General features: G+C 37.1%; 2 protein-coding genes across 3 annotated transcripts in view; both read right to left on the reverse strand.

The window, feature by feature from the left end:
* LOC127650996 (germ cell-specific gene 1-like protein) overlaps positions 1 to 3,775 on the reverse strand; it is an 8,287-nt gene extending 4,512 nt beyond the window's left edge. The window contains exons 1-2 of the mRNA XM_052136689.1: positions 3,740 to 3,775; positions 2,673 to 2,895 (exon numbers count right to left, since the gene is read on the reverse strand). Coding sequence (XP_051992649.1) covers positions 2,673 to 2,868 — 196 coding nt within the window. The 5' untranslated portion in view covers positions 2,869 to 2,895; positions 3,740 to 3,775. The remainder of the gene's footprint in view (positions 1 to 2,672; positions 2,896 to 3,739) is intronic.
* A 2,404-nt stretch (positions 3,776 to 6,179) lies between these two features.
* On the reverse strand, positions 6,180 to 16,962 carry LOC127650810 (epsin-1-like). Of its 2 annotated transcripts, XM_052136447.1 has the most exons (11): positions 16,864 to 16,962; positions 16,350 to 16,441; positions 16,138 to 16,233; positions 13,576 to 13,731; positions 12,238 to 12,366; positions 12,033 to 12,153; positions 11,265 to 11,431; positions 10,566 to 11,130; positions 9,284 to 9,421; positions 8,390 to 8,548; positions 6,180 to 8,094 (listed from the first exon to the last, which is right to left on the reverse strand). In XM_052136447.1, the coding sequence occupies exons 3-11, from the start codon at positions 16,204 to 16,206 to the stop codon at positions 7,703 to 7,705; spliced, it is 1,896 nt and encodes a 631-aa protein (XP_051992407.1). In that variant the 5' UTR covers positions 16,207 to 16,233; positions 16,350 to 16,441; positions 16,864 to 16,962; the 3' UTR covers positions 6,180 to 7,702. The 2 variants fall into 2 exon arrangements, with proteins under 2 accessions (XP_051992407.1, XP_051992408.1); XM_052136448.1 differs by having other exon boundaries at positions 7,952 to 8,548.
* Between the last annotated feature and the right edge of the window lie 62 nt (positions 16,963 to 17,024).

The following is a 17,024-nucleotide window of genomic DNA, read 5'->3' on the forward strand; positions in this document are numbered from 1 at the left end:
GTATAGGTTATTAGGAATGTTTTAAAATATCTATACATCGATTTGATTATTAATCGGCATGTTATTTTTGATGCATTATACATGCATTAGCTAACATTTAAATTAGAAGCCCAATTTTTGTACTGTCCCATTCACAGTCAGTTGGCCTTCCGTTTAATGTTGTCTGCCTTAATAGGTTTCACGAAAATAAATATAGTGTGTAAAAAGAAGAACTCTGAGAATACAACCAATCTAAAATCCCACATGAATCTATCATGGCGAATGGCAGGGATTTGCAGAGAAATGCAGTAAACAGGTACAACTTACAAATGTGGAAGCTTTGAACCCTAATACAAAATTATCAATTGACTCACCTCAGGCCAAGAAGCTAATAACTAAGTCTAGCTAAGTTTATAGTTTGTGAGAGGGACATGCACAGGGTGGCCCAAGCCACTGCCCCATTGCCCTGCTGTGCTGAGGTACCCTCAGTTGGTAATTAGAATATAGTTACATTCAAAAAGTATTTTGATTACTGAAGAGATTACTTTGCATTTTATTGTAATTTTTTTCATTTAATATTTAGACCTTTCAGATGGAAAACATTTATACATATAAATGATGAGATCCAAAGTGCGTTTGAACAGCGGTGAAACACTTTCTTATGATGTGTTACATTCATACGAGCAGACAGAGAAGTACGTTTGAAGTAAGTTTGGAGCAGAAGAAATAGAAATAATCCTTGTGTAAATTGTCAGCTTTATGTTAAGCTAAAATGCTATTTCTAGCCATTTTACATGCACATGTTACCAGACATGATCATATTTTTTATCAAGAAAATTCACATTGGATCATAATTAATTTTTCTAGTAAGACCTTTGATATTAGGGCAAAAATCATATTTTGATAATAATTTTGTTTTCCTGTAAAAATATCTAAAACTTCTTAAAACAAGATCAATTTGATTGATCTTGTTTTAGAAACAACACAGCATAAGATATTTAGGTTTTTCAGAGAATGTATTTTTATCATGTGTATTTTATCTGACTGTACTGGCAGTTTTTATAGTCAAAACAAGTGAATAAATATACCAGTGCTGAAGAAATAATCCAAAGTATTTAGAATACGTTACTGACATTGAGTAATCTAGCAAAATACATTATAAATGACATTTTACAGCATGTATTCTGTAATCTGTAGTGGAATACATTTCAAAAGTAACCCTCCCAACCCTGCATATTAAAGGAGACCTATTATGCCCCTTTTTTACAGCTCGTGCTTCAGTTACTACAGCAACAACTAATCAGAACCTATATGACTGACAGCGTAAATACCGGAGTTCAGGCAGGGCTGGACTGGGAAGAGAAATGGGCTTTTACATTGCAACTGGCCCAAAAGTTGCTTTTTTGCATATCGCGGCGCCGTTTTGTGGTCCTTTCTGCATAACGCGGTGGCCCATTTGAGCTTATTGTGGCCCATTTGGCCCGTTTCGCGGATGACCCACCAGCCCACTCAGTTCTCCCGATGCCCAGTCCGCCCCTGATCGGCCCCAAAGTGCGTCAGCCCACCAGAAAAATGCCTGGTATATGCCAGATTACCAGTCCATATTTTCCACTGCGTCTTCAGTGACTCTGATTCCGAGAGCACATGAAGATGTTCACTTTTACAGCCAACAACAGAACACTTATGACGCTGAGACGTTATTCTTCTCTCTGTATCTGCTCCAGCGCAGAAATAAATGGCGGACTGTGTGTAGATCACTCAGGGGAGGATCTATGATAGTAGGGTGGAGTCCGTCACCAGTCGTGGGTGAGGCCTGCTCTTAAGTGACGTCACTTTAGAGCAGAAACGAAAACCGTTCATTTTGACACTGTTTTTGATTGACAGAAATATAAGAAAGAGTTGTGGGCGGACTTTAAACATTGTAGGGTGGTTGTGTACACACACTACCGACTCACATTTATACAAACACCATGTAAAAGTGAATTTTGCATAACAGGTCCCCTTTAATATATATATATAATGCTATTACAATCACAAGGCACCAGATCAGCGAGTGAGTGAAAGTGTTCTGAGCAACAGGAGTCAGGTATAGTGGTGAGAGGATTTTAGTGACTTATTGGAAAGGGACATAATACTAAGGGTTTGATAAGGAGCCAGATAGCCATGGGAATCTTATAATGGAACACAAGTTTTAACAGCAACATTTCTAATTTCTACTTTACTAACGTTGTGTTGAGAAATATGTATAAAGAGACAAAGACTATTGCGCAATGAGTAGCCCTATTTATATCAGAAAAAATATATATAGATCAAGAATCATCAATACATTTGTCTGATTATTGAGGTGTGTAAAAGGCATCGATCCCAAGCCTAGATAAACATGCAATTCATCCAGCACATCGATGTTTATAACAGCTCGACATGACGAGTTTCAGATTTCAGTGCTTGGGAGGAGATACATGTTTGTGTAAATAGTACTCTAGTCTGGTCTTTTGTCATCTGTAATTACATTCAAAGAGGTTGAAAAAGTGCAGTAAACTTTGATTTTACTTAAGATTTGAAAACGTATTCATTACAAACCTGTTTGACTTCTTTATCTTGTAATGTTTGTAAAAACATGAGGGTGATTTAAAGTGAGCTATCCATTGACGTTTTATATATCCACCATTACGTAATGGAGCCACACTCCTTACCACTTGCATAAGGCTGGCTGTTGTTCTGTCCACAGTTCTTCATTTTGACAGGCGACAAACAGAGAGGTTTGACCACTTTGTGTGTGCCCTCGCACCAGTATGAGGTGCAGAAGGCCAGCACAGAGAGCGCCAGGGCCAGAGAGGTCAGTGAGAGAGACAGCAAGGAGCGATTCCTCCGAGACATGCTCTCCAACATGGTGAAAGGATGCTGTAAAACTTGATACTGGAGAGAAGAGAGAAAAGGACAACTCGGACACTAAAATAAGTATTAAAATAGAAGCTCTGTGTATGGTTGAGTTTAACAGAGATGAAGAGAGGGAAAGGGAGTTCAAGATATGGACAGTTGTGTATGGGAAAATCTGATTGCTGAACTAGAGAGCTGATGTCAAATGTCAAGAGAGGAGGAGTTTATATGAGCAGAGGAAACGAGCAGAAACTGGAGATGCAAACAGGCAAAGAAACTGTTGGAGATGAACAGAGGATTTAAATATAGCGAGAGAAAAGGAAGAAAATGAGACAGATGTGAAGGGCTGAAAACATACACGTCAATGTTTTTAGTGTCAATGTGAAGTACACTGTAAAATGTTTTCACTTTACAATGTTGTTATAGGGCGAACAACATTCATTTAAACGATCACAATCATTTCTGTCATTTCAACTCTGTTTTCTACATCAGTAGTTCAGATGATATTGGACAAAAACATGCAATGGACTTATCACTACAGGTTTGAACTTTGGCACAACTTTGATTTAACTTAAATGTCTCAACAACAAAACAAAGTTTTATATAGTTGTATATAATTGTTTCCAGTGTATGCACACAGTATCCACAACTAATGAATTTGCAGCACTTTCAAAATACTTTCTCCGAGTGCCCAGAAGGTCAACGGAGATGAGACTGAAGCTCAACAAATATCTTCATGCTGAATGCTCAGAGGTTTGTAAATGAGGTGATCCATTGATGGACACAAAAATGTGTAATTTGTTATTGTTTTTTTAGCTCAGAAATCTTAACTCGTGCAATCAAAAACGATCTTGTTCTTCTCTTTATTTTTGCCATCTCTCACCTGGACTGGTTTCTTGGAGAGATTAAACTTCTCTGAGAATTTCTTGCTTATTCCATGTCTTAATCACCAACATCCATTTCTTTGTAATCCTTCGTGATCTCAGTTAATCTTTAAAACAAAGGTACATCTGTCTCTCCAGGTCCGTTGTTGTCCTCCAGACATCTATGGCAGACCATAATATTAAAACAGGTTATGTTTTATAAAGTCATTAATTAGAAATATCTCCAAGCCTGATCTATAGATTCAATATTTGCATTACATTAACTATACAGCATTATCTAATGTATTACATAACCACTTATTTAAGATTTATTAGTTATATATTATTCATTATTTACAAAAAAATACTAAGACACAGTGATTTTTATTTTTAAAAAGAATCGAAATACTTCTGATGGCATGAGGGCCATCATAAGAGAGACAATAGAGAGCATTATGTGCATAACCTTTACAATTATTATACAGATGCTGTGAAATAATTCAAAGGAATTGTTTTTGCAAGAATATTAACCAACAATTTCGTGCAGGAAAGGAGTAAATTGTTAGACAAAGGAAAAGAAAAATTCACACACATAAAAATACATTTGTAGAAAATCAATTTATATAAAAGTGTGTCAAGCATTATTGTTATCAAGCATAGAACTATCATATCAAAATATGAAGTATAATATATAAACATATACACCAAAGTTGATCAGAACCGTAAAAGACAGAAATGTAACCCACCTTTTCAGCTGCAACGTTGGCTATAACACTGTACCTCTGTCTCTTCACTTTTATTATCTCACTGACTGTCTTTTCTTTTATTCATTCTCTCCCTCTTAAGTGAATGTTCATCACAAACCCACCCAGATTTCACTTAATCTGCCCAAGTCCATCTGTTCCTTCAGTTCTGTCTCTTTATATAGTTTCCATTTAAATCTCTCCTCTCTCTCTCTCTCTCTCTCTCTTAGTTTTTCAATTTTAAGATGCTTTATTAGCATGACAAATATGTGTACATTTGATTTGTCAAAGCATTAACAGCATACAAGTAAAACTTAAAATGCAAGAAATAAAAAAGACAGAATACTGTCAATTTATACTTGACAAAAAAGGTAAAGAGGAGAGTGCTAAATAATTACTTAACATTACACAAAAACTAAAATACTAATAATAAAACAATAAGAAAGAGCCATAGTAAATTATTACGGAGACACAGACTCAAGTCAGACACCTGCTTCCATCACACAACATTCCTTGTGTTCAACCAATAAGAAGGGCAGTTTTTCATTGTTCTTTAGGATGGACTGTATAGTGTATCTTACCAGTAACTGCATGGGTGCTGGAAATTGCTTTGAATGAAAAGCATCTGCTAAATAAAATAAATAATGTTAATATTTATGTGCCAAACATTCTGAAGTGAAGAGCCTGAACATATACCAGGAGGAGATCCCTTTAAAGTATAATGCTATGTGGTGTTCACCAAGATAATTTCTGATCTTGTTCCCATGTCCTGATCCCCCTGTTAGTTAAAACATTGTAGTGCAATAAGATTGCTCTTAATACCAGTCAGATGTACAGTCGATACCTGGCTTGCACACTAGGGGGAACTAAGGCACTGTAATATACTTCCATACACAGTTTTCTGTAAAGCTGAATTGGAATCGTTGATGGGTATACTGAAAGCACTGTACAAACAAATTCAGTTGAATGTATTTGCAAACATCTGAACTGAATTTGTGTCCTAATGGATTGGGTTTTGTCATATTAATCTATGACAAATGAACCATATCACATCTTAAAGGAATAGTTCAACAACAACTTCAAAAAAGAAAATGATCTAATTATTTACTCACCCTCATGCCATCCCAGAGGTGTATGACTTTCCTCTGCAGAACGCAAATGAAGATTTTTAGAAGAGCATCTCAGCTCTGTAGGTCCATACAATGCAGGAGAATGGTGACCAAAACGTTGATGCACAACAATGCACTTAAAGGCAGCATAAAAGTAATCCATACTACTCCAGTGGTTTAATTCATGTCTTACGAATCAATCAAATCGGTATCAAATCAACTTCTTTTTCAGCATAAATTGTGACATCAGCCATCTAACGCTCTGTACATTCATCAAGCACAAGGAAGTGTAATTGAGCTTGAAATCATGATCTCACTCCAAACCGATTGGGTCACTTCAGAAGACATGGATTAAACCACTGGAGTTGAATGGATTATTTTTATGCTTGGAGTGCTTTTTGGAGCTTCAACGTTTTGTTCACCATTCACTTGCATTGTATTGACCTACAGAGCAGATATATTCTTTTAAACATCTTTGTTTGTGTTCAGCAGAAGAAAGAAAGTCAGACATATCTGGGATGGGATGACGATTGTAATTTTTGGGTGAACTATTTCTTTAAGGTAAATAATAATGCAGGACATCATTTTTCATTATATTGTCACTTTATTCTTAAATTGTCACTTTCACAGGTAACACCACAGCTTTACCATAACTTGTAGAATAAATATATATATTCATTTGTATAGAGCAAATGTATAGAGCGAAAATGAAAATAAAACCAATATCGTATGAATGAAGACACATGTTGAATGTTTCATCCAAATAAAGAATAGAAGTATTATCCTTTTTTACTTTTGCACATGTTCCATCAATCTCTTCCTTCAAATAAAATACAGAATAAATATAAAGAAAAATCAAAAAGATTAAATACAATTAGGGAAAATTAATAAATACATAAATACATTTGCAACAATTATCAGACAGCAAAATGTGATATAAAAGATACAGTACATCATCTCAGAGAAAATAAGAATATTTTTATTCTATTAATTTAGAGGTTTTACAATTTACCACAAACTTCTGATGCTATTACTCACCATTAAATACCTTGAAATTGAATAAAAGATCAACATTTCCAAACAAGCAGCAAAAACATTGTGCATGATTGTCACTTAAGTGTGAATGTAGTGTTGCCTTTTGGATTTGTTTGGATATCAACTACAATAATGATCGAATCCAAACCAAATCACACTCAAAAACGTCAAATAAATACATAAATGTGCTTGTTTGTTTGTTTCTTAATGCCACGCCATCTTCGATGGCTATTTTCATGATGAAAACCAGGTTAAAATAATAAAAGTAAAACTAAATTAGATGTTTAAGACTCATTTTTTTCTACAAAATCTTAAACTAAATGGACTCATTTTGTTAAAAACCTTTTCAAGGGTGTCAACGGAATAAGAGAGTATTCTCACAGGAGTAGAAATATTACAGTATGTTTGACAGACAGTAGGCTCTGACATGATGCACATATCCCCCGATAGTACAAATGTGTGTGCGCGAGTCTTGAGTGGCCTATCCGACATCGTGTCTAAGCAACTTGATCCCAGCGGTTATTAAAAGAGAAGAAACTTCTGGTCCCAACAGTAGGATTTACTTCATGTAATTTGTTTGTTAAGCACTGATCCCATCTTTAGATGTGGATTACTTGGTTAGCTATATGGATAATGTTTATCCAGCTGTTATCAGTAATCCAAGGAACGCTATTCAAGACTTTCACAAATCTGCTCACTGGCTGGCAAATAATTTCAGTAGAAATCCCAGGTTTTTGGTTAAGTTTTCTTAAAAACTCCAACATACAGGACCTTGATGGATTCTATAACATACTGGATAAAGAGCTAATAAATAAAACACCCGCTTCTTTCTCTCAGTCCATCTAGTTGGAAAGGCCAGGATACGCATGCTTTTCTTCCCAGAATGGAAAAAAACTGTACAGTTTATCAATGGGCATTGATATTTAAAGGGTTGCTCACACTTATACACACACACACACACATACACACACACACACACACACACACACACACACACACACACACACACACACACACACACACAAAATAAATTGGGATTAATAAAGGGGGAGGGGACAAGGGAAGGTTAGCGATGAATGGATGATGTTTGGAGGACTTAAAAAATGTTATTTCCCTTACCAGATGTCCCAGTTCCAGGACCCCAAACTAGTGGAGATTGCTGTGGAACTCCAGCTCGTGGGGTAACCACTCCGGTGAATGACATAGACGATAGGTCACCAACAGAAGTCTCTGCAGTGTTAGGCCTTACAATTTTTGGTGCATTGTACAAGTTTACCATGGGAAAACCAATGTTGGCCATTGTTAAAGATGTTGGAGACACCGTGTGGGAAACAGGTACCCTGGGGGCCGTATTTAGGGGGGCATTGGAACCAGGCATCATAGAGTTAAAACCAAAATCATTTTGATTTGTCGGGAGTGTAGTAGAACTGGCCACATTGGACATGTTGCTGCTCGATGGCCTGGTCATGCCTGTAGCGTGCAAACAGCCTGGGAAGGACAAAAGTTGAAAGTGTGCAAGCAAAAAAGGGATGATGGGTAATGGGAGGCAGGGTGCAAGAGAAGTAAAAAGCATAAAGAGGTGGGGATAAAGAAGGTTGTGTTTTTATGAAGCAGCTGAGATTAAATCTACATCATCTACATACAGGTTATGACTATATGAACTCTAGGCTTGAAAAACACTGGATCACAAACATTCAGAAATAAACAGATATTATACAGTGTCCCTTTCTCTCTTGCTTTTGTAGTCAATGTCTTTCTCTCTCTTTCTCTCAGCCATCCTTACCCTGGGCTTTTTGAGTAGAGGCAGAGATGGCGTTGAGAGGGGGCTGTTTAAGTTTGGGCTTGACAGACATAAGAGAGTCAAAGTCCACCAATGAAGCACCTTCACCAAGGAAGGACGCTGGCTTTTTGGTCTCATCAACAGGTTTAGTGGCAGTGTCACCTGTGGATAGGAAAAAAAGACCTTTGCTGTGCTATTGGAACAAGAGAAAAAGAAACCTTAGCTCAAATGATCAAACATGATCCCTACCCATTGCACTGATTTCACCACATATAATGGTATCAAACTGTTTCACACAACTTATCTTGAGGTTTCATTGGCTTCCACTTTGTAAGTTTTATGTCTTTGCCTTGATCTGACTGGCCTGGTTATATGAACAAAATGTATTTTTCAGAGCACTTTTGTTCATCTTTTTATATATAACTATATATAACTATATATATATATATATATATATATATATATATATATATATAATTTTTTATATTATATATGTATTATTTTGATTAAATTATATTTTAATATATTTATATTTTATGTTTATTGTTTTGATTAGATTATCTATTTCATTAAATGTTTATTATTTTGATTATATTGTAAATTATTTTTTAATGATAGTTTAGAAGTCACAGCTTTTTTAGCATAAAATTAATATGTATAAAATTATAAAAAGTCAAACAAAGGAACAATAAAGAATGAAATTAGACATCAGAAAATGTAGCCAGACTTTTACAACTATCAGCTAAAAATCAATCCCAGTTTCAGTTTATTCTGGCCAAGACCTGCCCCCATAGGCAGGAAGAGAAGGTCTGACCAACATATAAAGTGACCAACCACAGTATTTATTACATGATGTTTAAGGACAGGTAGATCCAAGAATCAAAAAGAAAAATAAACCTGTTCCGTTGCTGTTCTCAGGAGTCGCTCCCCATGGATCTGAACTTCCTCCATCTCCAAAAGCGTCATCAGCTGTCATCGCATTAGTTGGAGCAGATGAGGCACCCCAGGGATCATTTACGGTGAGCGGAGAAGAAGCTGCGTGAACGGGGGTAATAAAATGTACTGTATTATATGCGAATATATATATACACACACCGATCAGCCACAACATTAAAACCACCTGCTTATCATCGTGTAGATCTCCCTTGTGCCGCCAAAATAGCACAAACCCGCATCTCAGAATAGCATTATAAGATGATATTCTTCTCACCACAATTGTACAGGACGGCTATTTGAGTTACCGTAGACTTCATCAGTTCGAACCAGTCTGGCCATTCTCTGTTGACCTCTCTCATTAGCAAGACATTTCCATCAGCAGAACTGCAGCTCACTGGATGTTTTTTGTTTTTGGCACCATGATGAGTAAATTCTAGAGACTGTTGTGTGTAAATATCCCAGGAGATCAGCAGTTACAGAAATACTCAAACCAGCCCGTCTGGCACCAACAATCATCCGTGTGATTATTTAATCAGCCAATCATGTGGCAGCAGAGCAGTGCTTAAAATCATGCAGATACAGGTCAGGAGCTTCAGTTAATGTTCACATCAACCATCAGAATGGGGAAAATTTGATCTCAGTGATTTGGACCGTGGCATGTTTGCTGGTGCCAGACGATGATTTTCTGAGACGCAGGTTGACTCTGTTTTGGCAGCACAAGGGGGACCTACACAATATTATATTAGGCAGGTGGTTTTAATGTTGTGGCTGATCGGTGTATATATACTGTATATATATATATATATATATATATATATATATATATATATATATATATATATATATATATATATAAAACTTTTTTTAAATTACATTTTAGTTTTATAATGAAATAAATGAATATAGTGGCACAATTATATTTTTGTCTACAAAACTAATTTCAAACATTTAAGTATTCACCTTCAGATCAAAAGATTTTTAAGATCGTGGGAAACATTTCAGTCAAGTGTTTCAAAAGTGTTTTGTGTATTATATATATACATATAAATATATACACACACACACACACACACACACACACACACACACACACACACAAGTGAAAAAAATCTGACATGCTACTTAAACAACATATACTTCTGCTCATGCTGTAGTCTATGTTTTAGTTAAATAAATTTGAATCTAATTGTCAGTTTGCAATAGACCCATTACTGCTGGACCTCTACAAAAAGCTATGTTGTACCTGGCCTGCTGTTCGATCTAGTTACTTTCAAATCTGCTGTACCCCAAGGGTCATTATCTGCTTTTGAACTATCACCAAAAGGATTGGCGAAAGGGTCAGGCTTGAATGATGGTGCTTCCAATGGCGCCCCCCAGAGGTCAGAATTTCCAGGTGCTGAATCCTGTACATTATCTGCCGATGACCCCCAGGGATCAGACTTTACAGGCTCAGAGTCTTTCTGCGCATCTGTTGGAGCCCCCCACAGACTTTCTGATATTCCTGAAGAGTCGCCCCATGGATCATTGGCGGCAGGTTGAGAATATTTCTCTGTGTTAGTAGATCCACCCCAAGGATCATTGGAGTCAGGTGAAGAAGCTTTCTCAGCATTAGCAGATCCTCCCCATGGATCCCCAGAAGCAGGTGGAGAGTCACTTTCCCCATCAGCAGATCCACCCCATGGGTCATTACTAGCAGGTGCAGATTCATTAGATGCAACAGATGGGGCTCCCCAGGGATCTGAGTTGGATGGAGGTGCTACTATTGATGCTTGTTCCCAAAGATCTGGCTCTGTGTCACCCTCCTTTGCCTGAGGGTGGAATCCATACATTTCTATATGTCAACTAGGAAAGTCTGATAACAGTCAAATGAGACCTAACCCAATAATAATAATTAAATTAAAAAAAAGAAAGTTTCTTTGAATAATTAGTCAGTCTGCCTCACCCGTCTCTCTGCCTCCTTCCTCTCGGCCTCCAGACGTTTCTGCTCCTCCTTCTTCTTGGCCATAGCGGCGGTTAGGTCAGCCACTGAAGGGATGTTGTCCAGGGAAGGCAGCCCTGTATACGGTAGAATCTCTGGCTTTTCCTTCTCTGGACCTGTAGTGGAGGACGCTGAGATTGGAAGAGTTAAACCAGATAAAAAAGGAATCAAAAGGTAATAAATAAATAAAAAAATATGGAGGCACAAAAATATATTTGGGAGAGTGATTTAACGATAAATGCAGTAGTACACAATATAACAAAATACTATAGTATGCCCCTAGTGGTTTAAGATAAAACTGCAGGGGGTGAGAAATACAACGAAAGTGCACATTCACTACTTTTCTGATGCTTTTTGTCCTTTTGGATCTTTCCACTTGCCAAGAAGCTGAACAGTAGCATGGACATTCTTCATAACACCTTATTTGTGTTCCTCAGAAGTAAAAAAAATCATAAGGGTTCGGAAAACACATGAGGGTGAGTGAATGATGACAGAATTTTCATTTTTGTGTGGACTATCCCTTTAATTAAACATTGTTTACTGGAATGTAAAGAGTTACCAAACTTTAACACAACATGAACTCTTGAAGTGAGGGTTTTAAAGCTCATTTTATGCAAGTCATATGATAAGCATAAAAGGAAACCTTCAACAAGGGCCGACTTGTAAAATAATGCTTCATGACTTCTTTGTGCAGGTTTGCCAGAAGCATTCAGAGTTTCACAATTCTCTTACCACTGGGAGCCTTTGTCAGCTTATCTTTCGTCTTCAACGCGAAATCTCTCTCTTCTTTCCGCTTGTCCTCATCTTCGATCAGTATGAGCACTATCTTCGCCTTTTCTCTCACATTCACCCCCTAAGGGTTTTACAAGACCTTTAACCTCTGTATAATTTTCATCAATGTAACGAGTGTCAAAGACAATCTAATATTTGGCATTACCTGGTCCTTTCCATCCTTGTCAGTGAAGCGGTATTCTGTTAGTGCTTTGATAACGTGTATGTTCTCCACACACTGGAGGGGGATGCGGTCAGAGCCCGTTTTCAACAGATATTCAAGAAGAGTTAAAGCCTGTTGAAGATGAAGAGAGAGAAACTTGATACATGTACCTTGAACTTGGTACATGCTTGGAAAATACTTACAGGTCTTTTCCAAATAATTAGTGCAGTCAATCGATACATTTTTTTTTTTGTCAAAGTATTAAATGATATGATTAATGAAATGAATCACATATATCAATATTTGCTGAGCAGCCTCCTCAAATTAAAATAATAAAATATATAATGATTAATTAATTACATTATTATAATTATAAATAAATAATAAATAAAATAATTCCGATAATTTAATCAGACTTAAGTAAGCACAGGTTAAGGTTAAGTACAGCATTGATTAGACAACAACAAAAAAAGTGGTTTTAGAAGGCAATGTATTGTTTATTTCCATATCATTGAACATATGGCCATATCACTGGCCATCAGTCCACAGCAATCCATTTTGCAACTGAATTAATCAATATGTCCGAGGCACATATTATAAGCTCTTTAATAAGGACACATATACACTGTTCATCTGGAGTTGCACTTACTGCGCCCTGCTGACTGACTCTCGCAAAAACATGAAGGTGAAACTTAAAGCCCGTCCCAGGGGCATGATTAATTGCATTTTTTAAATATAATTGTAATTATATATATATATATATATATATATATATATATATATATATATATATATATATATATATATATATATATATATATATATATAAAATGGCACTGAATTAACACATTAAACCAACAGCCCTACTTCTAATATTTTTTATCATGTTATATTAGTAGAGGAAAATACATTTTTCATTTAACATTAGCTACAGTCCCTATGGATCCAGGCCTGGGAATGACACAGAAATGATACAGGGGAGTGTAACTCAATCTGTCATTCTCTAACTCAGCCTATATAATAAAACAAAAGATACCACAAAAGCAAAAGCCATAGGTAAACATAAGAAAAAGAAACACATCATCAAAACCTGAATGGAAAATCCAGACTTTACATAATCGAACTCTGCAGAGACAGCAGCAATGGTCCTGCTGACAGGAAAAAGCCAGCCACTGATCAGGTAACACGATCGGGTGTGCAATACAGTCTCAAAAAACGATCACTTGCTATAAATATTCTATCATTCTGAGCCGCCAAGCAAGCAAGAGGTGTGTAGACTGTTCACTCCTATTAAAACCAAAAACTGTTATTGTTGTTACCTCTTCTTTTTCATTCACTCACCTTGTGCACATGCCTCCAATTTTTGTCATCGTTGAGGCGCTTCCAGAGCATGGCTAAAATCTCGTTACATGCCACCACATTGTAGGTCAAATCTGAGATGTCGGCCATTTGGGAGCTAGAAGGCCCCCAGGGATCATTAGAGGTCGCTTCTCGAACCTACATATGCAATGGATCCAACAGGCACAAAAGGTGAAGCACTCATCATTAACTCATAGAGTACATTTACATGGGAAGTTACAATTGAGCTTCTGCAGGTTTTCGCATTGTCGAGCTACAGTCTCCAAATCTCTACAAGTATACATGACACCGTGCATAATTGAATAGCTGAGGATAGGACGTCAGCGGAGGAAGTGACTTAGATGTTTTCCCGGTTGATTTTCTTTCGGCTGACATAGTAGCACGTTGAAGTATTCGGCTAACTAGCTTCTTAACCAGATGTATGTTATCCATTGTGTTTGGAATGGTGGTGGTGTAGTGGTCTAAGCACATAACTGGTAATCTGGTAATCAGAAGGATGATGGTTCGAGCCCCACAGCCACCACCATTGTGTCCTTGAGCAAGGCACTTAACTCCAGGTTGCAGGATTGTCCCTGTAATAAGTGCACTGTAAGTCGCTTTGGATAAAAGCGTTTGCCAAATGCATAAATGTAAATGTTTATGGTGATGGTCGGAGGCAGAAGACGATGCAATTTTCACCTGGATTGTTCTAACTATATGAACTCTGCTTTGCTTCACTTGATATTCCTTAGAAACTCTGTGTAAAGCATAAAACATTTTAAGACAAATATTGATTAATACAATATTTTGTTTGTCTATATCTTCCCTAGCGAGCACTGGAATTGAAGGTTTTTTGTTTGTATTGAACAGTTCTTCATCTGTATCTGTCATTTGCTTCAAATGACATATTCAATAAAATCATGCTTTCTGCCTCATTCTATGAATGCATCCACGTGCTATCAGTAATAGAAGCTGTTATAACCACTCGATGATAATTGAAAGATATATGCAGTAGATAATGTGTAAAATTTGTTATTTTAAATTCTGCATTCATGGTGCAAATGCTAACTGTAGCATGCTAACCTTGGTCATAGTATGCACCTGTTACCCTGATGTACCTGTGTTTGATGTTACCGCAAAGACGGGTGATATACATTGACATGTATGCTATGAGTGTTAAAATGGAAGACAGATAAGAGGATTAGTCAATGGGTAGAATACAGACAAAGGAATAATAATTAGAAGCACATCAATGTGTCACAGGTGTGACTGGCTTACAGACTGCTGATCCGTCTACAAATGAAAGTTTCTAGCTTTTGTCATGTGCCCTTGCGTTCCAAACGGGATGAATCAGACTCAGTAGGACACTTCGAAGGGAAAAGAATCATGAACAAAAAAAGTAGGATACATAAGAGCTGCACACTGATATTACAGCTAAAAAAAAAAACAGCGATGTTTCGACCTATTAGGTCTTCGTCATTTTTTTTGACTGATGAAGACCTCATAGGTCGAAACGTCTCTGTTTTTTGTTCAATAAAAGTTTGGAGCTGTAATATCAGTGTGTGGACATTTATCCTTCTTTTTTCTTTACATTTATATTTTGTCCTAAACCTGTACCCAGTGTGGGTTTGGATGTGCACACTTGTCTAAAATGTTTCTTTAGAACAATCCTGATGTCTCTCAGCCATGTGGGGATATGGGGGCATGGCTGAGAGACATCTGTGGAGAGCGAGGCCAGGAGAGGGTGAGCGAAAAGGATTGACACCTGTGGAAAATTATCTCTAACAGTTCTTTTGTGTTGCAGTGAGAGTTGGAGAGGGATATAAAGGCAGTCCAGACCACCAAGGGGAGAGAGAGAGCTGAGCTTAAAGTTGTATATATATATATATGTGTGTGTGTGTGTATGTTCTTTCAAACCATGCTGTAAGATCGCTTCAAACTGAATTTCCCCCTAAAACAATGACTTAAAATGTGATTTCCAAATAGACATTACACACCTTTCAGTCCTCCAAAGCTCTCACAGTGTATGGTAAAGTCTTTGAAGCAAATAGGGCATAGGGATGATGGGGCATCTGTCTCTCGGAGCATGCACATATTGTGGATGGATTGACAAACATGCTGAATGGAACTGAACTACAAATCGCATTATCTACTGTAGGCACGAATTCGCAAAAATCAGACGTGTACGATTTCAGTCGGACGAATGCGTTTACATAACATTTTTAAAAGAAAATATTGCTTTAGTATGACTGAAATCGAACTTTTAAAGTGCATGTAACACACTTGTTGTTTTGTTTGTGAAAATGTATTGTTTTTTACGTTCTGGAAAGTTTTCCTGTCACAACAAAATGAATGTTAGATCCTTATGTTCTGCATTGCATACCAAGAACAACAGAATAAATGTGATTAAATATTGATACTGTATGTATGATACTTAATGATCCTAATACGTAGCTGGAGAGAGAACATGAATTGGATTGAACATTGAATTTAAAGAGATATCAAAGGAGTATGCGGGCACTGTTTGATAAAAATAATGCAAATGAAATTGTTCGAAAAATGTACCTTGACTTCTGCTTCAGAGAAGTTCTGAACAAGGTTCTTCAGTTGCCGCCGAAGCATTGAATGAGTCATGATGGTGGTTTTGTCCGGCACTTTTCCCTAGAAGGTAAGAAATTAGTATGATTTAAATCATACTTTTTTTTTTTTTTTTAAGTTTTGAACAAAATGTACAAACATTTTGGCTTGTCAATGCTTTATTTATTTGCTCCTCTTACCTGCTAAATAAAGGATGTAGGAATGGCAGAATTTCCCAGTGGCAGACAGGCACTTCAGTCCATGTGCCTCTCTCCCTATGGTGACTTACAGCCTGTACACCACAAATATGAGAACAAATTACATGTAATTCATGTAATAATGTAACAAATTCAGCAGTATGACAGGCAGGCATTAACGCATCCTACCAATGCTGCAGACTGCAAATACCTCACAGGTGTGTGAATAGAATATCTAATGACGACCGACAGTCCTGAAACAAACTAGCGCGCTGTCATAGTATAAATTGATTGATACATGTGAGATTGTCGCATTACTGAGGTCCGATCGTGCCCTGACTGAAATCGGACACCTACAGAAGCTGATATTGGTTTTCTGAACGGAGAGCCATCGCCTTAAACAGGGTGAAAATGCACGCATCAGCTAAAGAATTACATCTAACATCGCTTCTTATGCCCGCTCGGCGACAGCATTTAAGATCAACAAATGCAATAAATATATTTGTAATCTACAAACCTTTGGGGAGAATGGACGGGAGAGAAGATGAGAGGCTTTTCCATAGCCAAGCGGAAATTTCCGCTTCCGTTTGCGATCACCTGTCAAAACACTAATTCGGCACAAGCATCCCTACTGAATATTCATAAAGTGGGAGTTGCTTTTGTGGGACACGCTACACG

The sequence above is a fragment of the Xyrauchen texanus genome, chromosome 10 (assembly GCF_025860055.1).
Source record: "Xyrauchen texanus isolate HMW12.3.18 chromosome 10, RBS_HiC_50CHRs, whole genome shotgun sequence".
NCBI classification, from domain to species: domain Eukaryota; kingdom Metazoa; phylum Chordata; class Actinopteri; order Cypriniformes; family Catostomidae; genus Xyrauchen; species Xyrauchen texanus.

Coding starts and splice junctions, on each gene's coding strand:
- LOC127650810 (XM_052136447.1), bottom strand. CDS start 16,206: ATGACTCATTCAATGCTTCGGCGGCAACTGAAGAACCTTGTTCAGAAC. Junction 12,367..13,575: donor ATTGGAGGCATGTGCACAAG/GTGAGTGAATGA, acceptor CATCTTCAACAG/GCTTTAACTCTTCTTGAATA. Junction 11,131..11,264: donor GGAAGGAGGCAGAGAGACGG/GTGAGGCAGACT, acceptor TTCCACCCTCAG/GCAAAGGAGGGTGACACAGA.